We start from the raw sequence: 24367 nt of genomic DNA, 5'->3' as shown, positions 1-24367 counted from the left end.
TCAAACTATTATGTAATAATATATGGCTTCATATGGTCACTATCCTTAAATAAAAGACAGTTTTTCTGGCATGATCAGTCATATTTTCATTATCAATGCTAAAATTTCACAATCCCTGCCAGGGTATGCAAACTTTTGAGCACAATTGTATCTAGCAGTGATTATAATGTTATTGCTGATCGGTGCATTCCTGTACTGCAGAAGAAATGTCCTATTTGTCATCAAGCCAAGCCATGTATGTGTGGATCCTGTCTTAAAACTGTTATGCACAACAACGGGTCTCAAAGTTTCAAAATGTCTACTGATAGATAATATGGAAGTAAACAGAAGAGATAGGTCTCAATATAACGTCATGAATAGCCTTAAACTTTATCAGATATACACCTAAAATTCAGACACATATTTATGCCAAACACAGCTTACCCTAACATCACTGATAATACAGTGCTCATAGATTACTACAGAAAATACATATTATTATGGTACACTTTGGAGATAGTGGACCTGGATAAAATAAATGACAACACTGATTGAAAATGATACCATGCTGAATCTTTTGAATGAATGCTTTTTTTGAAAGTGACACATTCTGGGATCCTTGATGTGAACTCTATTCCGTTTGAAAATATTTGTCGAAAATCACCCACAACATTGCAAATAGCAGGCAAAGAAATTATACCCCATGGCTGCACTGCAATGCACGGAACATTTGAGCTAGTTGTGCTATCTGTCTGTTAGGGTAAAATTATTGCTTTTAAGTGTTGTTCATTTCTCTTTCCCCAGTAAAATCTGATGAGCTTCAGACAATCAAGAAGGAACTGACCCAAATCAAAACCAAGATCGACTCTTTGCTGGGCAGGCTGGAAAAAATTGAAAAACAGCAGAAGGCTGAAGCAGGTTGGTGAAAATGATTTATGGCACAGTCTTTGGAATCTCATTAAGACGGAAATTAAAGCAAGAAAAAGCACATAACTCAAAGCCGTGGATTTTCTCAGAAAGAATTGAAAATCCATGAACATAAAGCACATATTAAATGGTATCTGAATTGAGAAAAGAAAAACATACACATTGCCAATGCTCATATCTGTAAGAAATATTATTATACGACAGCAATGCAGATCACATAATTAGAGAATTATTAATATGTTCGGTTTGTATCAGGTTACATAGTTAGTCTGGCTGAAGAAAAAGACAAAAGTCCATCCAGTTCAAACATTAAAAAAAAAAAAAAGTTATAATCCTATACCCACAGTTGATCCAGAGGAAGGCAAAAAAAAACAGCAAAGCAAAGCATGATCCAATTTGCTCCTGCAGGGAAAAAAATTCCTTTCTGATCCCCCGAGAGGCAATTGGATATTTCCTGGATCAACTTTATCTATAAATGTTAGCATCCAGTTATATTCTGTGTATCTAAGAAAGAATCCAGGCCTTTTTTAAAGCAATCCACAGAGCTTGCCAGAACCAACTCTTGAGGTTTTTGTTGAAGATAAGTAATTTTTAAATAATTGAATAGTAAGTAAAAAAAGATAATAACATTCCTAGTCCTATTAGTTATAAGGGCTAGTTCACACTAGATGCAGTCCAGTGCATTTTTTAGCTGCATCAAAAGTTCATGCACAGTGTTTTCCATTTATTCCAATGGCCCTAGTTCACACCAGTGCAGTCAGTTCCAGTCAGTTTCTGGTGCAGAAAAAAAGTAGAACATGCTGCACTTTTTTCTGCACAGAACTGTATTGGAATATAGCAAAACGCATCAAAACTGCACCGGAACGGAGTGTGGTGTGAACTGTAAGAAAAAAACATATCCGGAATGCATCCAGAGTGCATTTCTGTGTTATGAACTAGCCCTAAAGGTGATTTGCAATGTTGCAGTACATTTTTCACTAGCCTGATACATTGAATTATTCACTTTTGAACAGGAGCTAAAGTATATCTAGTGAGTATAAAAATATGACATACAGATCCCCAGAAAAGTTCATTATGCAGCGTGAAAAGCATTCCAGAGCAGCTATTGTGCTCCTAAGTACCTCTGTTGTCTACAGAGTCTGAATGGTAGATGTCCAGAACTCCTTGTTCCTTGATATTAACAGGATATTAGTATTCGTGCCTGTGCAGGATGTACATCTCTAGTTTTCTCTTGCGAAGTGAGAGCAGGAAATGCCTAATGGAGATTTTAAAGAATTGACATTATAAACCCCATTAATTTAGTGTGGTGTGCAATGCTAAGAGGTATTCAACATGTTTTTAGGAGCATTCCAAATACTTTTGTTTTAAGCACAACAGTGATTATATCTGTAACTCCCATTTTTAAAACATAAGTGACCTTCAAGAGATAAGCTCACCTTTGTGCTCTTTTTTTACTACATTCCAGCTCCTCTACAGTATGTACCAATACTTCTTTTAATTAATTTAATTAATGTACTTCTTTTGCAGAAATTCAATAGCTTTCTATTTTTTCTACTCATTGTCCAGATGGCTGTCCAAAAAATTTCTCGATTACTTCTGCCTTATTTCCTGCAGAGACTTTAGGTCATGACACAGGAAGGAGTTGACCAGCTGACCTCATTAGCACACACCCTGCATCATCTATCCTACTACCTCCCACCCACTTAGAGGTGCATGACTATTAAATGAAGTTCAACCAATCAGTGATCATTGTTCTTATTAAATACACAGACATTGATTTTTATTGTTCTACCTTAAAGTGTCACTAAACCCACAACAGTAAAATCAGTCTGTATATGCAGTAAAGCATGCTTGTTGTAATCACTGTGGAACCTAAGGGGTTAATCCTCTGCATTGTGTAAAATGGCCGTTTGATCCTGTTTTCTCTGCCCCTCCTCTTGTTCAAATGTCCATGGGGTATCTTCTGATAAGACAGACTGAACCTGTAGCCCTTCTGTACATGCTCAGTTTGGTGTGTATTTTTAGGTTTTTTTTTTTCTTGGGAGAATGCATGTGATCAGCACAGGGCCAATCAGCACTGTTCAGACAGAGGTCAGGGGTTTGCATCCTCCTAGAGCAGAAAGAAAACTCCTCCTACAAGCTTTAACCAGTGCTTGGCTGCAGTCACAAGATTGCTCTAACTGCTGATGAGAAAAGGTATTTAGCAGTTTATATTTACTAAAATAATTCCATGTTCTGTATACTGTGGGAGACCAGACCAAATAAATGATCTATGCAAGATGAAAAGTGTTACTAAGCCCAGGACCCTGCATTCACTCTATCTGGTATCTCACAGTACACAGAACATGGAAATGCAATTATTTTAGTAAATATAAACTGCTAAATACCTTTCCTCATCAGCAGTTAGAGCAGTCTTGTGACTTCAGCCAAACACTGGTTAAAGCTTGTAGGAGGAGTTTCTGCTTTCTGCCAAATGAATGATCTATGCAAGATGAAAGTTAAGACTGGCCATACATTATACAATTTTCTTGAGATTTTTGGTTTAGATTTACCAAAAACCATATACCGTATATACTCGAGTATAAGCCGACCCGAATATAAGCCGAGGTACCTAATTTTACCACAAAAAACTGGGAAAAACTATTGACTCGAGTACAAGCCGAGGGTGGGAAATGAGGCACCTACTAGTCAATGTAAAAAATTGGTGTCAGTGGGAGGAATAGTGCCCCATCATTGGTGTCAGTGGGAGGAATAGTGCCCCATCATTAGTATCAGTGGGAGGAATAGTGCCCCATCATTGGTGTCAGTGGGAGGAATAGTGCCCCATCATTGGTGTCAGTGAGAGGAATAGTGCCACATCATTGGTGTCAGTGGGAGGAATAGTGCCACATCATTGGTGTCAGTGGGAGGAATAGTGCCCCATCATTGGTGTCAGTGGGAGGAATAGTGCCCCATCATTAGTATCAGTGGGAGGAATAATGCCTCATCATTGGTGTCAGTGGGAGGAATAGTGCCCCATCATTGGTGTCAGTGGGAGGAATAGTGCCCCATCATTGGTGTCAGTGGGAGGAATAGTGCCCCATCATTGGTATCAGTGGGAGGAATAGTGCCCCATCATTGGTGTCAGTGGGAGGAATAGTGCCCCATCATTGGTGTCAGTGGGAGGAATAGTGCCCCATCATTGGTATCACTGGGAGGAATAGTGCCCCGTCGTTGGTGTCAGTGGGAGGAATAATGCCCCATCGTTAGTATCAGTGGGAGGAATAGTGCCCCATCATTGGTGTCAGTGGGAGGAATAGTGCCCCATCGTTGGTGTCAGTGGGAGGAATAGTGCCCCATCGTTGGTGTCAGTGGGAGGAATAATGCCCCATCATTAGTATCAGTGACACCAATGATGCGGCACTATTCCTCCCACTGACACCAATGACACTTGCTGACCCCTGTTGCAGTATGGTGCTGCTGCAGCCATCATATGTAGTTGCAGCAGCACCTCTGCACTGCACACTTACCGGCTTTTCCCTCACTCGATTTTCGCGGGTCCACTCGGCTCCGCCTCCTCGCCCATGATTGGCCGCCTGTGTACCTTTCCTGAGCTACAGTTCTGGCAGCCAATCACCGGTGAGGAGGCGGAGCCGAGCGGCAGGAGTGAGGGAGTGGCCGGAGTGACGGAAGGAGCAGCGCTTCCTGGATGGATCATCGGGAGCCAGGTGAGAGACAGCAGCCCTCTGCCCACCCCTGTACGTGCCCCCCTTAACGGAGCCTCGCGCCCCCCCTGAGGGGCGCGCCCCACTATCTGCAGATGTTGACTCGAGTATAAGCCGAGGGGGGCGTTTTTCAGCACAAAAAATGTGCTGAAAAACTCGGCTTATACTCAAGTATATACGGTAATAGGAGGTCAAACCTAACAACACGTTCAGTTATGTCCAATTAGGCAGGCTCTTACACTACATAGTTGAAGGTAAATCTAAAGGAAATTGGGCAGAAATTGGACAGAAAATTGTATAGTGTATGGCCAGCCTAAGGTACAGGAATAAAAATCGGTGTCTGTGTATTTAGTGAGAACAGTGATTACTAATTTATTGCTTTTCATTTAATATTCGTGCACCTGGAAGTGAGTGGGAGGTAGGAGGGTAGATGATGCAGGGTGTGTGCTAATGAGGTCAGCTGGTCAATTCCTTCCTGTGTCATGACCTAAAGGCTCTGCAGGAAATAAGGCAGAAGTAATGGAAAAGCTTTTTATACAGCCTTCTGGACACTGACATAGAGGTGGGTAGAAAAAATGGAAAGCTTTTGAATTTCTGCAAAAGAAGTAGATTAATGCTATATTGGTACATAGGGGAGCTGGAGTTTAGAAACAAAATCATAAACAAAGGTGAACTTATCCTTTAATGCTTAGAACTGGCTACATACGTTACAATTTGATTGTACAGTCTACATACAATCTCCACTGAATTTAACAAAACAATCCAATAGAGGTGACAAATTAGGTAAATCGACCAACGCCTATACATATAAGCAACCAGGAAGAAAGAACAATATATACAGTCTATGTATTCATTCTCATGTAAATTGCAGTGCTTCTAAGAAGATCACTTAGATGTAAAAAAAAAAATGTCATCTCATTTTATAAAGCCCTATCGCTTGGGACTGGTGAATGGTGGAAAGTCTGAAGTGCAGAATGTTTTTCCTGGATGGAAACAGACGTGTATTGACCTCTATATCTGCAAGGTCCTACTGCCTGTTGGGTGTACACCCAGATTACTGGGTGGTGGTGTCCATTATACACTTAAAGACCTCTGTGCACAGATTCCCCAACTATTAAGGGTTATTAGGTTTGAGGTCGAGGATATGGCTTCTTAAAGGATAAGTTCACCTTTTAACAAAAAATAATAAATGCACATTTTTTTGCAGTAAAAAAAATGTGCATTTATTATTTTTTGTTTCTGGAGCCTGTAAAGCATTGCACCAGCAATCAGCAGATCGTTAGTGCCATGCAGGTCTCCTGCAGACTGTTAGTGTATCTGTGTGCCCATACACCTCATACAGGCAAGCAGATACTTACTGACAGGAAGACTCAATTAATATGGAGCGCCATGGTAGTTCATTGAGAACTACAAGCCGACAGCCACAAAGGCTGTCAGAACTTGTAGTGTTTTCATTCACAGATAGCTGTGAATGAGTGACTTGGCCAGGTGGGCGGAGCCCCCCTCGACTGTGGTTTTTTTAAATTGTGACAGCTAGCGGGCAGGAGAAGATCCCCCGCTAGCTGTCACAATGGGGATGGGGGGCAGGGGTGCAGAGGCTGGTTTATTTGTAACATGAATAATAATAATATTGAATATGAATGTAACATATTACCAAAAGTGAACTTATCCTTTAATATGAGATGTAATTTTTTTGATGTTTAAGTGATCTCCTTTGTAGAGCTGCAATGTACATGATGGAGGAGCCTAATCAAACCCTCAGTTCAATATACACCCGTTTAGGCGGGCCTTAAAGGATAAGTTAATGTTCGGGAACATGTTAATTGTTCCTTCTCCTGCAGCCCCGATTCCCACTCCCTGTGACAAAGGGTCGAGGATCTTCTCCCCACACCTACAGTCACAATTTTAAAAAAGTGGGGCTCTGCCCACCCAGCCGAGTTCTGTGAATGGAAGAACTACAACTACCATCATCCTTTGCAGATGACAGCTTGTAGTTTTCAAGGAACTACCAGGGTGCTAGTAAGTGCTCTAGGTAGTTCATTGATTCTTCCTGCCATTGTGCAACTGCCTGCCTGTACAAGGTTATACTGACAGTCTGGAGGAGATCTACATTGCACCTACGATCTGCTGATCACAGGTGCAATGCTCTGCAGGCTCCTAATGAAAAAAAAAATGAATGCACATTTTTTTTACCTGTAAGAAAATATGCATTTATTTATTTTTTAAAAGTGAACCTATCCTTTAAAATGCACAAAGCCAAATAAACTAAGATTGGTGGCTGTAGGGAAATACGAATTGTCACATGTGACATCTTGGGGTTGAATTACAAAAACTGGAGAGTGCAAATCTGGTGCAGCTGTGCATGGTAGCCAATCAGCTTCTAACTTCAGCTTATTTAAATAAGCTTTGCCCAAAAAACTTGAAGCTAATTTGTTTCTATGCAGAGCTGCACCAGCTTTTACACTCTGCAGTTTTAGTAAATCAACCCCTTTATTTTCGGACTATGCGTGTCAATAAAATGTATTATATTGCAGTTTATATAGTTTATTGGATTAAAATGTGTAACTGTCTTGTGCCATCATCCTCTGGGGCATTACCTCACAACTGTGCTTTGCCAAATATCAACAAACTTCTGTACCATGATTTATTTGGTACAGAAAGTCACACTTGGAACTTTTGTGGGATTTTTTGTGTGAAAAATCACACTGGAATTTTTGTCAGTTTTTTTTGCATTTATCAGTCCAAATCCTTCAAACTAAATTATTATATAGCACATTCCAAAAACATTTAGCAGGTTTCTGTGTGCCAGTAGTTTAAATGTCTCATAGATGTTGGTAGATCTAAAGGAGGTTTATTTTTTTAACATGTACAGTTGCAAGAAAAAGTATGTGAACCCCTTGGGATTACGTGGAGTTTTGCATGAATTGGGCATAAAATGTGCTCTGAACGTCATCTAAGTCACAACAATAGAAGAACACAGTCTGCTGAACATAATACTACACAAACATTAGATGTTGCCATGGTTTAATTGCACATAACATGTAAACATTCACAGTGCAGGGAGGAAAAAGTATGTGAACCTTTGGACTTAATAACTGGTTGACCCTCCTTTGGCAGCAATAACCTCAACCAAACGTTTCCTGTAGTTGCAGATCAGACCTGCACAACGATCTGGAGTCATTTTGGACCACTCCTCTTCACAAAACTGTTTCAGTGTAGCAATATTATTGGGATGTCTGGTGTGAATCGCTCTCTTAAGGTCATGCCACAGCATTTCAATCGGGTTGAGGTCAGGACTCTGACTGGGCCACTCCAGAAGGCGTATTCTGTACTGTTGCAGCCATTGTTTTGTTGAATTACTTGTATGCTTTGGGTCATTGTCCTGTTGAATCACCCATCCTCTGCGGTGCTTCAGTTGGCAGACAGATGGTCGTACATTTTCCTGCAAAATGTCTTGATAAACTCTGGAATTCATTTTCCCATCAATGACAACAATCCGTCCAGGCCCTGAGGCAGCAAAGCAGCCCCAAACCATGATGCTCCCTCCGCCATGTTTTACAGTGGGGATGAGGTTTTGATGTTGGTGTGCTGTGCCTTTTTTTCTCCACACATAGTGTTGTGTGTTCTTCCCAAACAACTCAATCTTGGTTTCATCTGTCCACAGTATATTTTGCCAGTAGTGCTGTGGAACATCCAGGTGCTCTTTTGCAAACTTCAAACGTGCTGCAATATTCTTTTTGGACAGCAATGGCTTCCTCCGTGGTGTCCTCCCATGTACTCCATTCTTGTTTAATGTTTTCCTTATTGTAGATGTGTCAACAAAAATGTTAGCATGTGCCAGAGATTTCTGTAGGTCTTTAGCTGACACTCTGGGATTCTTCTTTACCTCATGCAGCATTCTGCGCTGTGCTTTTGCAGTAATTTTTACAGGACAACCACGCCTAGGGAGAGTAGCAACAGTGCTAAACTTTCTCCATTTGTAGACAGTCTGTCTTACCGTGGACACATGAACATCAAGGCTTTTGGAGATACTTTTGTAACCCTTTCCAGCTTCATGCAAGTCAACAATTCTTGATCATAGGTCTTCTGAGAGCTCTTTTCTGCGAGGCATGGTTCACATCAGACAGTGCTTCTTGAAACCAGTAAACCCAAAACAGGTGTGTGTTTTTTAAGGGCAGGACAGCTGTCAGCAACACATCCAATATCATCACACTGATTGGAGTCAAGGTTGGCTCACTCCTGGCTCCAATTAGCTCTGGGAGAAGTCATTAAGCTAGGGCCTCACATACTTTTTCCTCCCTGCACTGTGAATGTTTACATGTTATGTGCAATTAAACCATGGCAACATCTAATGTTTGTGTAGTATTATGTTCAGCAGACTGTGTTCTTCTATTGTTGTGACTTAGATGACGTTCAAAGCACATTTTATGCCCAATTCATGCAAAACTCCACGTAATCCCAAGGGGTTCACATACTTTTTCTTGCAACTGTATATTTATTTTAAAGCTTTAGCTCTGCAAACATTTCATTGATTTTTAACACTTGGGATGGAAAGATCAATCCACTGGGGATCAAACAAGTGTTAGATCTATGTCTAGTTTGTTATTCATGAAGCTGTAAGCATTATTGATGAGATGTGCCATTTTTTTAAAATCTTTCTAGCACATGAGGGGTATTAATATGAGATATTTAAGAACATTAGATAAGCAGGCTTTTATTTTAACAAGTGTGTTGTTGGACCCCTTTTTCTGGTGGATGCAGGACAAATGGCCTTTTAGCTCTGGCTATCTGGTTGCTTACAAAACTGCATACAAAACTGTCCTTTTTCAGTCTTTTGTATACCTGAAGCTATACAGATGCTGGTACTTGTGGATAATTAACCAAGCTTGTCATAATTTAGTTTGTTGTCAGCAATGGCATTTGTGATGTATTTTTTTAATACAGATACATCTGGAACATATTTGGAAGAATAAGTGCGACATTAAACATATTTCTGTCTTCTGCTAAATTCAGTGTATGTGCTCAGTTGTGCATTATAAAATGAGGCTTATGATTACTATATATTGAATGGACATGGGAAGACATGTGAATCGCATATAAGTAGATGTTTATTTGTTTCTCATTTAGGGAATGGTTGGAGTTGCTGATGAGGGGTTAGCTGTTGACTTTTGACAAATAGTCAACATTTTCATATCAGAAACAGCTCTGTTTAGTCTGCTTAGGCTGCACCTTTTAGAAAAAGGAGGTGTTTAACCACTTTGCACACATATATGCGGCTTCTCGACGGGTGGGCCTTAACACTGAGTGCCCGCATATTTGCAACCCTGTATAAACAACTTATAGTGCTGAGAGAGCACTCCTTGCACACTCCCAGCCCGGTAGCCTGAGAGAATCGGTAAGCTCCCAATGTATACTTGCCATTTCCGAGCTTTCTGATCATGTGACCGCTGTGAAAACCACTCACAGTGGTCACATGACCTGAATGGCCGCCACTGCCTCTGGGCATCTAGAATCTCCTAATGAGCTGGGAGGTGTCAGTGGGAAGGGGTTAAAAAAAGATAATGAAGCAGTTAAGAAATGCATCATTATGGTTATTTTCTTGGAGAATGGAAACGTCATTACATGTTGAATATTGTTTTAAATAAAGAGCTCATAAAATTATAAATACAACCAGTTAAACTTTACCATTACTTTACGTGCTGTTGGAGAATAGTTAATATGCAAATCAATACCTGGCACCTTTAAAATTGAAATGCTTATAACTCACCCTTCTGCTATGTTGATCTAGAGCTAAATATTTGTTTTATTAATAAACTGACTTTATTGGCTATTTTAAATCCAAATAGATTATAGTTCTTCTTTAAAGTGTGTTCTGGTTCTTAGACTAGCCTAAAGTGTGTGTTATTATCTACTGGTTATCAGAAGACTCCATACAATGCTCTTGCTCATATGAAACAAACATGAAAACTGAAGTGCCACAGCACTGCTAAGAGATCCAGATACAACTTTATTCCAATAAAACTCAGGGGGACAATCCAAAAAATAGCCAACACATTTTGGGGATCTAACAGTGCCCCTGTCATCAAGGCTTGATTGATAGCAACGTGAATAGACTAGAAGTGAACTGGACCTTTATTGTTATTTTTTCCAGTGAGATTGCAAGCACAGGCCTTTTTTGTAGCTGGTTAGGCTGCCAAACACATCATTGTCAATCAAGCTCTGATGAAGGGGGTGCTCCTGGTTCCCTGAAACACATAGGATACTTTTTGGATTATCCCCCTGACTTTTTTAGAATAAAGTTGTATCTAGACCTCTTAGTAGTGGTGTGGTACTTCAATTTCCATTTTTGAGATATTACATTACAAGCCAAGCAGAACATGGAGATCCACTGGGTTGTAGAAGCTGCCTGTCTGGGAACCAGATCATTTACTGTACATCAGCATCAATACTTTAAAATAACATTACCAGTGAGGCAATCCTACGGGTACAGAGCTATTTGTTGACTTATCTCACCTGCTCTTATGAAGGCTTCCAGTAATGCTTATGCTGATGGTATCTGAGAGTAGCTGTACCCAAAGTGCCATTGCCGTCTTTAGATTCGTGAATACAAAAACATACTTTCCCCCCCCCCCCCGGTATTTGTACATAGATCACAATAAAAGCAGACTATCATGATTAAAGTGTCACTAAACCGACAACAGTAAAATAAGTCAGTATATGCAGTAAAGCATGCGTGTTATACTCACTGTGGAACCTTTACTAACACTTTAAGTTTCTGAAGGAAATGTCCTTTAAAAACATTTAAACATCTAACATGACAAATAAAGACTTTTAGTTGTAAGCTATTGCATAAAATAAAATGGTATTCTTTTTATGGTTACCTGTTAAATCGGTGCACTGTGCTCAGGTTTGAATACATTTCTATGAAAATTAACCAGAGATACATTTTTCTGTAAAAGGTCAAGTAATACTGAGAAGTTGGAAGGAATAAAAGAGTTGATGACTAAAACTGTGCTTAGTGCATGATCAGTGAATCATTGTTCTGCAACCTACTGGAAATAAGTGATAAAATAATATTAGAAGCAGAGCAAAAATCCAAGTGATCAGAAAGTCTGAAAAATGAATGATCATGTCTAATACAGTTTATGCTGGAGTATATGTCAGTCTTTTCATTGTTTCAGACTTCCAGCTTTGTACTGCACAATAATTCTTCATGTAGTACCACTTGCAAAGAGGACTACAAAACACAACTTGTTGTATTAAAAATTCTAATAACTGGTCGGAAATTACTTATAGGGGTTCATGGTGGTACGTGGCATATCTAGAAGAACAGAGCCTGTAAGCACATACAAGGTAAAGAGGAAGGAACAGAAGAGTCTACACCCGCCTATGCTCTCACCTCAACGACAACAACCTCCTCGATCCCCTACAGTCCGGCTTCCGTCCCCTACACTCCACCGAAACTGCCTTACTCAAACTCTCCAACGACCTGCTAACCGCCAAAGCTAATGGACACTACTCAGTGCTCCTACTCCTTGACCTCTCTGCGGCCTTCGACACAGTCGACCACCCCCTCCTCCTCAAAAAACTACACTCCCTCGGCCTCAGAGATTCTGCTCTCTCCTGGCTCTCATCCTACCTGTCACAACGCTCCTTCAGCGTTACCTATAATGCTACCACCTCCCCCTCACTCCCCCTCTCTGTTGGGGTCCCTCAAGGCTCTGTCCTCGGGCCCCTTCTCTTCTCCATCTATACCTCCTCCCTTGGCCAACTCATACACTCTCACGGCTTCAACTACCACCTCTATGCCGACGACACACAAATCTATCTCTCAACCCCCCACCTCACCCCCTTGGTCTCAGCCCGAATCACACACCTACTGAGCGACATATCAGACTGGATGTCACTCCACTTCCTTAAATTGAACCTCTCCAAAACCGAGTTTCTTGTCTTCCCCCCAGCCCGGCACCACCCCCCATTGATTTCTCCGTCACATCCAACAACGCTACCATCAAACCCGCCCCGCAGGCCAGAGTACTGGGTGTCATTCTGGACTCCAACCTATCCTTCCAGCCCCAAGTCCAATCTTTAACAAACTCGTGCAGACTCCACCTCCGCAACATCGCCAAAATCCGCACGTTCCTTACCCCAGAAACCACTAAACAGCTCATCCACTCCCTCATCATATCACGACTCGACTACTGCAACTCCCTCCTCACTGGCCTGCCTCGCCGCTGGCTATCCCCTCTTCAGTCCATCCTGAACACGGCTGCCAGACTCATTCACCTTTCCAACCGCTCTGTCTCCGCCACCCCCCTCTGCCAATCCCTCCACTGGCTTCCGATTGCGCAACGGATCAAATTCAAAATCCTAACGCTGACGTACAAAGCTGTCCACCATACTGCCCCGTACTACATCTCTGACCTAATATCCAAGTACCGCCCAGCACGCACACTCCGCTCCTTACAAGACCTCCTTCTCTCTAGTTCCCTGGTCTCCTCCTCCCATGCCCGCCTCCAGGACTTCTCCAGGGTGTCACCCATCCTCTGGAACTCCCTGCCCCAACCCATCAGATTATCACCTACTCTCCTCTCCTTTAGGCGCACCCTGAAAACCCATCTCTTCAGGGAAGCCTACCCCACCCCCTGCTAACTTGCCGACCTCCTCCACTCTTCCTACCACTCCATCCCCCACAGCTATCTCCTCCTGTGCCACCACCCCCTCCCTCCTAGATTGTAAGCTCGAAAGAGCAGGGCCCTTGTTCCCCTCATGTTTTGCATTGTATTGGTATTGTTCTGTCACATGTTCTGTCTCCCTTTGTAATGTACAGCGCTGAGCGAACTATTGGCGCTTTATAAATACTGTATAATAATAATAATAATAATAATAATAATAATAAGACCATCATGAAGGATTAATTCAACAAGAGGAGTTGGAGGGAAGTGCGTAGTTGCTAAGGGTAACTATGAACTGGTGGGAATGTAATAGCAGTCAGACAGTGGAGAATGATACCAGGCACAGGTGACGGGTCCTCCGGTAGGGACCGATGTTCTGGCTCCCTCCTAAGTGGTCAGCTCCCCAAAAGCAATCTGGGCTGAACCAGCAGTACAAAGACCTTATGGGCCTAGCCACAGGTACAGGAGGGTAAGCAGTTAATTTTGTGTATGCATGAGGTCAGCGATTAGTGCATGGTGGGGCCCTATTCTATCACTGGGAGTGAGGTGGCAGAGTAATGCTGAACTGGTGGGGCTGAGCACAGGCTTAGTTTCATTGTGGAAGAGAAGGTGTGCAATGACCTGGGATAAAGTGTCTCATAGAATTAAATTACAGGTGGCTACACAACTGCACAAGGTATACAGCACTTCTAAACCTGAGCCATTCCTTAATGTTGAACCCCCACCTTGTCCCAGGCATTAGTGAGCTCATACACGAAAGGGGTACCCCAGCGTGCAGTCCGAGTAGGCCCCGTCTCCACGCAGCTATACAGACAATAGAATTGTTTTACAAAAGGCAAATTGACTGTTCACTTTGAAAATGCAGTTTAGCACAACTACACCTGCAAAGTGCACAGTCTATTTGCCTTTGGTAAAACAGTCCCAATATCATTCAGTTTAGATATAGACAATTCTATAAATTACTGAATCACTGAAATCAAATTTGCACTCATGCCAGGATTAATTTTTGTTGTTTTTTTTTAACTTCTGAAGCTCTTATTAAAACTAAACTAAAAGCATGAACAAGTATCAAGTGAATATAATGTGATCTTGTATAAATTAACTCACAATTTTTGTCCTGTTTTTGCCTTTTAATCACAATGTATTTGATTTTATTTTCATTAGCAGAAAATGTAGCTTTCATTTTCAATGAGGGTATTGATTGTTCACTATGCAGGTTATGCTCATAATTACGAAGCCACTAACTTCACTCGTGATTGATTACAAGGCGAATGTCTGAGGAACATGGCATCTTCAGCAAAGGCTTGGAAAGAAGCAATTAAATGGGGAAAATAATAGATTTCCTTTAAATTTGTTTGCAACAATTTTATGCCTCATAAACAATGTGATTAGGGACTTACAACCAGACAGTGTGGGAGTTATTGTTCTGCATACTGAACAAATGACTCTAGCTAGCGTAACTGTATATCCTGTTATATTCTCATGTGTTGACATTTGTTAACTAACCAATGATTCTTGTTGGCTTGAACTGGTTTTCTATTTTACTTTTAGATTTATTTAGTTTACTTGTATCACCACTAGTGACCATACAAGTATTGCAGTGTATCCTAACAGCAGCCTGTTGGGTCATGCTTATTGGGGTGCTTCTTCAGCTTCTACCTTACAGAGATCAGGTAGTAGGAACCATCTCCCCAGCTCCTCACAGCGAGGACCACATGGTCAGCATTTGTGTGAACAAGGACAACTTGTCCTTTTGATGATTTCCCTGAAACATCTTTAGAATTCCTTAAAGACCAGATTATTTTAGGAGAATCGTAGTTGTTTAGGAACTCCTAAGTATTCCCACACAGCCTGCCCATACAAAGCTTGCTGTTTCCCACTTAGTAAGTCAAATAACTCAGACATGTAGGGAAACTTGAGGATGTACCTCATTCTCACATGGAGATTCAGGTGTTGTTTCAACCTGACTAATTTAGTTAGTCTTCATCATTGCTCCTCTCCAGCGGAGAGATATGCATTAAGTGCCCAACTGATTTGTAGCAGTTCTTGGGTACCAGTTTTCAGAAGTGGACTCAGCACCTCTGGGGACCACCAGTGGGACAAGTACACCTTTCTCCTCTAACCCTGGCAAAGAGTCCTTCACAACAGATCCCTCCTCCTACTGCCTCCCAGTTGTATGCAATTGAATGTGAGCTGCCAGTGACAACTCAATCATGGCTATTGAGATGCCTATGTAATGTACCCCTAAACAAAACAACATTGCATATATGCATGAGCTGGGCATTAAGGCCCACACATTTTGCCATGCATGTATGTGTAATACTGTCATAACTTTTTTGCAATAGCAGGTCACAGAGTGAGAGACAGCTGAGACAATAAGCTCTTTGAATGTGATGTATATTTATACTGGCTGGTCACAGAGTGAAAGTTAGTATCAGGAGGTTGAGTTTTGTGGTAGCTTCCACTCACAGTGCCAAGATCACAAAAAATATTGCTCAGAAACCAGGATTTACATTATTGCATCCTCCTGGGCAGAATTTGTAGTATTAGATGTTGATTCTGGTGTTGGATAATACTTGAACAAAGAATGTACTGGCTTTTTGGAAAAAGATGGAAGTCATAGTGATCAAGAGAAATACTCTAATATTTCGAGGGGCATTAAATGACTCTAAGGAGTTTATTTATAAAGCAGTGAACCTGACATTCATTGAAGGTGGATCTTTCAGATGCATGTATTTTAAATTATAGCAATTCATTCACCACCATTGAATGTTTGGTGAAAGTCACATTTGTTGCTTTATAAATATGCCTTTGAATGTTACACATTACTTACAGTACATGCACACATAACATAAATACATATATTTGATGCTAGGGCTGCCTTAAATGCGTATTCTTTCAGTCATATTCTGTTATCTTTTGTGTAACTTTCCTTAGAACGACAGTTTTTTTGGTGCCACTAGAGAGTCTGTTTATCTCAATGCTGCTTCTATCTTACTGTGCTTCTCCCATCTGTCATTGCTCAGATCTCTCTTTTCCTAATGCTTTTTCTATAGTAAGATGAATTACCACAAAATTCCCACTAAGGAATTACTAGTCATTTTAGTTTTGTTTAATGTTTTAATGCCTTATCGTTACCAATGTGTCCTTTGTTAATTGTATGACACAACCCTTTTTAATACTTTTGATAGCTGACATTTCAAAAAGACATCATTATAGTGTATTCATGAGAACCAAATACATATGCTAATGTTCAATAAAATGGGAATCTTAAAGGGAAAAATGTGTCACAGCAGGTTGTGTCCAGGACCAATCACTTGCAGGCAAACACTCCCTGAGCGCTTACATACGAGCAGCCGCAATTAACTGTGGGAGCTGGCAGCCTCCCATTGCTTTCAATAGGACTGCTTTCTGAATATAATCCTCAGGGACCCCGCTTTCATCCTTCCACTTCTCATTTCCTGCACTCACAAAAAGGTGCCAATCCCTTCCATATCCATTGTCATCAGCAATCCTTTAGTGAAACATATTTTTCTCACCTAATATATATTAATGTCCCTACAGCTTTCTACTTCCCCACCTGAGCAGCAATACACACCTCCATTGCTTCATCCAACGACTGTATCTCTCCTTTGCTTCAGGGTATACATTCTTCTACTGCCTAGATGTATATAATCCTCTGATTGGTTGACTTCCTGTTCATAGGCCAGACTATGAAACACATTTCCTGGTGCAAGAGGAATATAGACTGCATTAACGATTAGTGCAAAGTTAGTTAAACCTTGTTACAGCTTAAGTGATCAACACAAATGTGCAATGGCTCTGTATACAGTATATTTATTATAATCAGATTATATATTTCTATGTCCATGCAGCCGGTGTAGCTTTAGCCTGCCTTTCACATGTTTTTTTTTTATTTCTTTTGCTGTAAAAGGTATGTTGTTTACAAAGTTCAATAGCTCAGGCTGAACACAGAAATGTGAATCAGTCAAATGAGTGACTAATCTTGTTAGGAACTAAATCATGCCAGAAGCAAAAGCGTATTTGCAAAGTATTTGTAAAATAAAAATCATATGTATGACATACAGTATATGTATAAAACATCAGTTTTGAAACTAGGAAAAAAATAAAAATTCAGGGTTTCAATAATGATTTGATTGTTTCAGATTGTTGTTATCTTTTGCAATATAAAAATAAGTCAGTTATGCTACTGATCTTTTTGTTCCTTAGGAACCATAAATTAAATAAAGGTAAACTCCAACCCGACAAACAAATGGTATATTTAAACTCAGTCAGGGAGCTCAAGCTGCATGCTGAGTGACACATAACAGTTGAAGACTAATGATGAAGCCAACCCCTCTTGCTCATCTAATTTAAAGCTCATTAGATGGACACAATAACCATCTGGGCAAAAGTAGCAAACATGCCACTAAATAGCAGAGAATTACAAGATTTTAGGACCAAGAAAAAAAGTTTAAACTAGTCAGATTTAGTAGCAGAGAAAGTTTAAGTCCCAAACAAAGTCGATAGGCAAGCCAGGGTCAACAACAATTAACTGTATGCAAATCATCATTGGAAGGATAGTCAGAAGGAGGGTTTGGGTCAGCTATATATAGTCATCAAGGTACCTGAACATCAAAAGGTTGTGGAATCACCGGCAAGCCAGGCTCACCAGCAAGTGACCAGTAAAGTGTAACTGGAGGTCCAAGTTAGAGGTATCAGATCAAGAGAACAGCTCATGTAGCATCTGAGGCACATTCAAGTGAAGCTGGGTTCAACTTCTGTTGATGCAAGATGTCCTTGAGACATTGCAATTTGAGCTTGCATTCAAGCATGTATAGACACGGTGGCATGATACTTGGAATGCAGCAATCATCATCAAACAGGTAGTGGTGGCTTTCTACGAGAGACACTTTCATCCTGCTCATTCTTAACAGAGTTAACAGATTAACGGAGTTGTACTGAATCTAAGCTTGGGAAAACACATTTCTAAATAACTTTGCTAGTTTAGGGATACACCACAAAATGAAAAAGTAACCTGACCACTAACCATAACCTAAATTGTAGGCCGAATCTGACTCTATATAGTAACCCAACCCCAAAAAAACTCACTTAACAGTTAACCAGATCCAAAAACATTTAAACTGACCTACCGCTTTATCCTTAATTGTGCTTAAGCCTTATCAGCTTAAGCCCTGGAATTCTAACTCTTAACCTTTAGAACTAACCCTATCCTTAATCTATACCTAATATCACCCTAAACCCATACTTACTTTAATGGCAGCTGAAAGTATTGGACAGTAACAGGCCCACCTTACCATCAAAATCTCCCTGTCCGGTGCTCTGTGTCACGTTATTCATCACTGAGATCCTCATGTCAAATATAGATGGGTTAACTTTTTTGTTCTTGCTTCAACATGCAAAATAATTCCTGAAAAGTCAGACAGTTTTATTTCAGCGATATTGTTGAATTTGAGAATGCCCTCATTCTCCAATGGTGGTTTCAAAGCACTTACTCACCAAAGAAAGAAAAAATGCTGATGTGCATGCCAGCAGGAAAACCCTCTGGAAACACAGTCCACAGGCCTAGTGCACCTTAGATTTCTTTAGACAGCTACAGTTTCATTTTTCTTCACCTACATTACTTCTTACAGTGTGTGTAAGTCATCTCAGTTTAATGTAGCTTCACTTTTTCCACCCCTCTTACAAGTCTGACATTATGATGAAAGGGCAATGAGATAATACTTTGTAGAGAATATTCAAAACCTATTAGGTTTTATTTAAAGGAGAAGAGACTGTTCATTCAAAATAAATGTTCACCGAACTTAAGAAATAAGGTAAAGCTGTGTTCACTTCAGTTGTTTGATCATGTACAAGAGAAGAAATTATTTCTTTTTTCCACATGATTGGGTATTCGAAATGAGCACAGCTTCAGCTTACATACTGAGCACAGTTAACAGTCACATTGCTAAGTGAAAAAGTTACAAATCTTTACAAGTTTTTTCATCTCTCCTCTGTGAATTGTTAAGGTTTTAGATGATTTTGCATAGGAACGGTGTTGTATTGCATCTGTAGCTCCACCAGTATACCTCATTGTTAAAATTAATAGTTCAACAGCCATTACCAGCTTAATATAACAAGTAACCAATACACATGAACAAAATTCACTAAAAAGTTATAACAAAATAATTAATGCATTTGTTTCATTCAGATGATGTCACATGATGCAATGGTAGTTTGAACCCATGAGTTTTTCAAATTTTCAAATTTGTTTGATAATATGAATTAGAAAACAAATGGATCCGAATCTCATTCCATTTGTTCATTTGGGTGCACATGATGTCAGTTGATATTGTCCCCAATCAGCAATCATGTAATTTCTCATGGTGGGCTGGACTAAAATATTGAATCCATCTAATCTGAATTTGTCCAATACGAATCCATCTGATTATATATCAAATATATAGCGATCTTCTGTAAAACACTGCAACATTTTTCTAATCCACCAGGACCTACATATACATGAAACAAATGCCAAAGATACAAAACAAATTTCAAAAAACAAATCGAGTCAACATAACATATTTGATGAAACTAAATTCTTCAATGAACGAATGCATCCGAAACTAAATGAAAAGTACACATGTCTAGGAAGCAATGCTAACTACATATGTTGGTTGTTTCTCTGTAGTGCCTTACTATGTCAACTTTGCCAGTGATCTAGAAAAGTTGGAGTTATGGTTTATGAGTTAGGGTTATTAGCAGATGGGAAAGGCCCATTTCAGGTAAAAAAAATCAACTCAAAACAGCCAGAGAAGAATACAGTAGAAACTCATATTTTGAAAATGCGTTATCTGACAAAAAAATATTGAAGTACACATTTGTCTATACTCTGCTTCCCTCTCCAGTGTGCTATTTGGAGAAGGAGGGTGGCAATACTTTTCACTCCATCTGCTTTTTGGGCAACAAGTTAACATCACCCAATTCTAGAGACTGCTGGAGACTGCCAATCTGACTCTTCCAACTAACACCTCTCCCGTATCAGCTGCCAGAGCAGGCATTTCAACTTAAAACTTAATTTTAGCTTTCAGCAGGAGTGTGGCAACTCAACGTTAAGATTTATTTCAGTCAATTTTGTTCTCAATAGTTCTTTCATAAAACTAAAAACAAAGGACAGCAGATTGTGTCAAAGGATAATACTACATAGCACAAGGAAAAAATATGAAGTCAAATAAAAAAAAAAATAAAACAAAAGTGAAATACACAGACAGGTTTTCCTTATATACTCTTTATATACCATGTGTATAAATATATTTTAGCAAAGAAACTATGTGAGGCTATAATTTGGCCATAATAGGCAAAGTAAGAGGGTCACTTTATAGGAGGTACATTAAAGTGGAACTTTGGTCTAGTGGAGTGCCGTACTTACCCTACTCCATGGTACTACAGGTTCTATCCACTCTGGAGGACTGGTCCCCCGAAGTTGCTCTTCTAGGCCACTTGTACAATCGCCTAATTTCTGAAGCCTCCACATACAATGCAGGACCAGCAGTCCTGCATTGGAAGTGATAACTTTGGAGCTCGCTTACATAGTAGCAAGAAGAGAAGAAGATTGGAGAACCATCTGCAGCAGGACCAAGGTACAGGGTACATATCTTATTCTAATTCAAACCCCTAGAAAAATAAGCAGTTTTTATATCTATGGGATGGAGGCTATATAATGAAGCTTCAAGCCCAGAGTTGGGCTTTAAGGAACCAGTACTGGCCTTCAGTCCAGCTAGAGTCACCAGAAACGTCTCAGAAAGTAGAGACTTAGTCAAAGCTATCCATGCTTACCCCATGACACTTGTTTAACCTGGTGACTGGTCATTGAGAAGACAATTGCAATTCTTTGATGTGTCCCCTCATAACCAAATTATTGGGTATTTCTTGAGGTTCTAGTAGCAGATTAGGGCTGTGGGAGAAGCACAAGGAAGGTATGATCAGGAATATTGTGCTATAAAGAAAACCCGTTACTTTGCCTAGTATCAGCAAACTCAAGGTTCATTTAATGAAATGCAAACAGAACTTTCTAAACTCTGTGAATAAAGTTTAAGAGGAGAAGATCTTGAAAGTATGACAATACCCAAATATGCTTATGTTAAAGTTTCTTTCGCTGAATTGGTCTTTGCTGAACATACTTTGCATGGGTTGCTAGACTGGTCTCTAAAGCTTTACTGAGCATTCAAAGACTGAGTTTGAAAAGGCTCTTCTTTCTCTGTATCGCAGTGCCGCTGGCATCACTGAATTATTTATGTCAGGCACATAAATTTAGAAATGTGAAGACTTCACAGGAATTGTATTCTCTAATTTATTTTACATATTTATGTTTTCAGTAACAACCAATCAATTGTGTTTTTTTGTGCTGTGTTAGCTAAATTGCATTATATTTGGTAGCTGTTTTGACATTTACTTCCACCTTATTAGACAGTGAATGCAACCATCAAATGACTAATGAACAAAATCATCTACTATGCTATTTAAATAAACATTTCTGACATCAGTCACTGAAAGGTGTCTTAAGTCAATCTAATTATTCTTTTCATTTCCTGCAGACTAATGCTACATATTTTCCTTACCCGTATTTACTTCAGATAACAAGATTTCAGAACTTTTCTATATTTTGCCTGAACCTGATTGGCTTCCATAAATCTGGGTTCACATGTGTTAATGGCTAGTGTAAAAATTAGCACTTTAGGAAGTCACTGTTATATCTTTTTTTTTTTGTATTTCTTTATCACCAAAGCAGGAATTATTTGGTCCTGGTGACCATTATCGTGAGCACAGAAAGTAAAAGGAAATCTAAAATTTTACAATTGTTACCACAGTTGGAAAATGTCCCAATGGCAACATTTTCTGTGACAAACTTTCCACTTTGGGGAAATTTTCATCCAACTTATTTTTGTGTCTCCAGGACAGGAACTGATATAAAATTTCCACACTGAGGGTACAGATACCAATGAACATTTGACAGAGATTCTAATCATTCCCAACTATTTTTAAATGTAGAATTAAAAAGATTTAGCTGGAGTTTCAGTTTATTCAATCAGCTGTTGTCTATAAAACATGGCAACTCTGCTCAGACAGAGTGGGGAAAAGTTTCCTCATCTGTAAGTTTTTTTTATACTGTGGATTTGTCCTCTTTGCAGAAATTTCCTTTTTTTTGTACTTTTTTTTTGTGACAACCAATTAGGATTGCAATGTAATTGTGAATGTCTGTAGTCCTGTACTTAGATGTCTACTGTAGTGTGGTGTTAAAACAGTTGGCTTGTACTTTTCCATATAATTCTGTTGGTGCTTAGGCAGACACTAATGTTCAAATAAAATATTGCTATAAAATGTATACTGGAAGCACAGGCTATTCTACCATATCTACGTGTAGCCCCCTGGTCCTAAATTAGGGCCACTATGCAAATTTAGTTTTTGGCTGGGCTGTAGTTAGCTCAGACTGAGTGTACGGTTACTTTATCTGGCATTCCCCTAATCTCAGTTGGGGTGTGCATTTCTCACTATTGCCAGTAGGTGTCACTGGTACCACAGGTCATAGCATGAGATTGCACAATTAACCTGAGCTATGAATATTTATATTTCTTCTAGAAAGCCCAGTAGGAGGTTCATGGCCACGGGTGCATGCTGGGAGAGGATATAAATATTTGGACAAGTCATGTGCCTGGAGAGAGCTGTGTTAGGCCCAGAAGCCTGTTTGGGTCTACCTGCTTTGAAGTGGTCCTGAGGCTGTCCTGCCCAAGGTGGAGGAAGCCCATCCAAGGTGAGAAGATCCAGTGGAAGCCCCTTGCTGAAGTGAGCCAGGATGAAGGCTGGTCTTTCAGAAGGGCCTGGTGACTCACTTGAAGGACACACTGTGCTCGGAAAATGTGCTTGCTTTGTTGCCGGGTTGGTGTAAAGGTTCTGATACTGTGAAACTGGACTGTGTTCTGGATCCAAGGAGTCTGTAAGTGATGTGCAGCATCTGAATACCCTAACCCTCTCCTACCTCCTTTCAATTTCAACATTAAAGCTTTGAAAAGACCTAAAGTGACTGGCGCCCAATGTCTGTTCTAATTTCCCTTTGGAGGTAATATATCAGTCTTCGGAGGAATCTGGGGGGGGAGGGGGGGTGCTAAATAAGTTTTAGTAAAAATATCTTAGTATATATTTATCAAATAGGTATCAACATATTATAGCATGACATTTCTACTCAGGCTGGTGAAACACTAATAAAATTTTGTTCAAAACATTTCAGAACATTCATTTTCTAAAAGTTAGTGGGTTCATCAAAGCCATGAGAAAATTTGAAAGAGGAGGATGGAAAATGTTTGTTGAATAAGATTCTAGTTTTTGTCTTGGAAAAATTTAACATATTGTAATGTGCATATGCTAAGCAAAAAAGACATCTGTTTAATACATCTGAAATGTAGCAGGCCTAGAGGAAATTTTAATGGTTTTTGAGCAAATTTAGTTGATTTGATGATGGCCAGATCAAATGCTCTGACCAATGAATTTCAAGATTTTAAATTTGAACATTCAATGAAATTCTAGTGGAGTATGGCCAGCTATAGGTCCTATCTCAATTCCACATCTTTATTGATATAAAACACTTCTGGGGTGCTGTCAACAAGATAAGTCCATCTTGATGTTTACATAATCAGATTACATTAGATGTTTCACCTCCAAAAAGGAGGTAAAGCAGTATCAAACCTGTCACCAAAATTGATTTGTACATATCATTGTCCCATTGTATGCCCTGATCTGATAAATGTTATTATGTTGGAGAGAAACCATATCCTCAAAATTGCTAAGAAACTGGCACTTCCAGGAGTGTCAATTTCCTGTGTTCTGTGCCTTCTGTGCTCCTTGGTTCTGGTGTTGTAGCAGTGGCCTGTAGGGACATGGAGGTCGGTGGGACAAAGCACTTTATGTACCAGGGGATCAGGAATTCAACTTTCATGCAAGTGCTGATTTCTCAGCAGACCTCAGGGGAAGATTTCTCTTTAACAAAGTGGCATTTGGTACTCCATCTTTATTCAAGGGCATTTTTTTTTA

At 39.9% G+C, this 24367-nt stretch overlaps 1 protein-coding gene across 4 annotated transcripts in view; it reads left to right on the top strand.

Moving 5' to 3' along the window:
• Window positions 1-24367, top strand: part of RALYL (RALY RNA binding protein like) — a 256489-nt gene that overhangs the window by 210101 nt on the left and 22021 nt on the right. For all 4 annotated transcript variants that reach the window (XM_089679728.1, XM_089679726.1, XM_089679725.1 and 1 more), the window contains one exon: window positions 784-897. In XM_089679728.1, the coding sequence (XP_089535854.1) occupies window positions 784-897 (114 nt within the window). The remainder of the gene's footprint in view (window positions 1-783; window positions 898-24367) is intronic.

This window comes from Staurois parvus, unplaced genomic scaffold (assembly GCF_062004578.1).
Source record: "Staurois parvus isolate SC_StPar_1 unplaced genomic scaffold, SC_StPar_1.0 ptg000230l, whole genome shotgun sequence".
In the NCBI taxonomy this organism is placed as follows: Eukaryota; Metazoa; Chordata; class Amphibia; order Anura; family Ranidae; genus Staurois; species Staurois parvus.
This window is presented reverse-complemented; position numbering and strand designations above follow the sequence as displayed.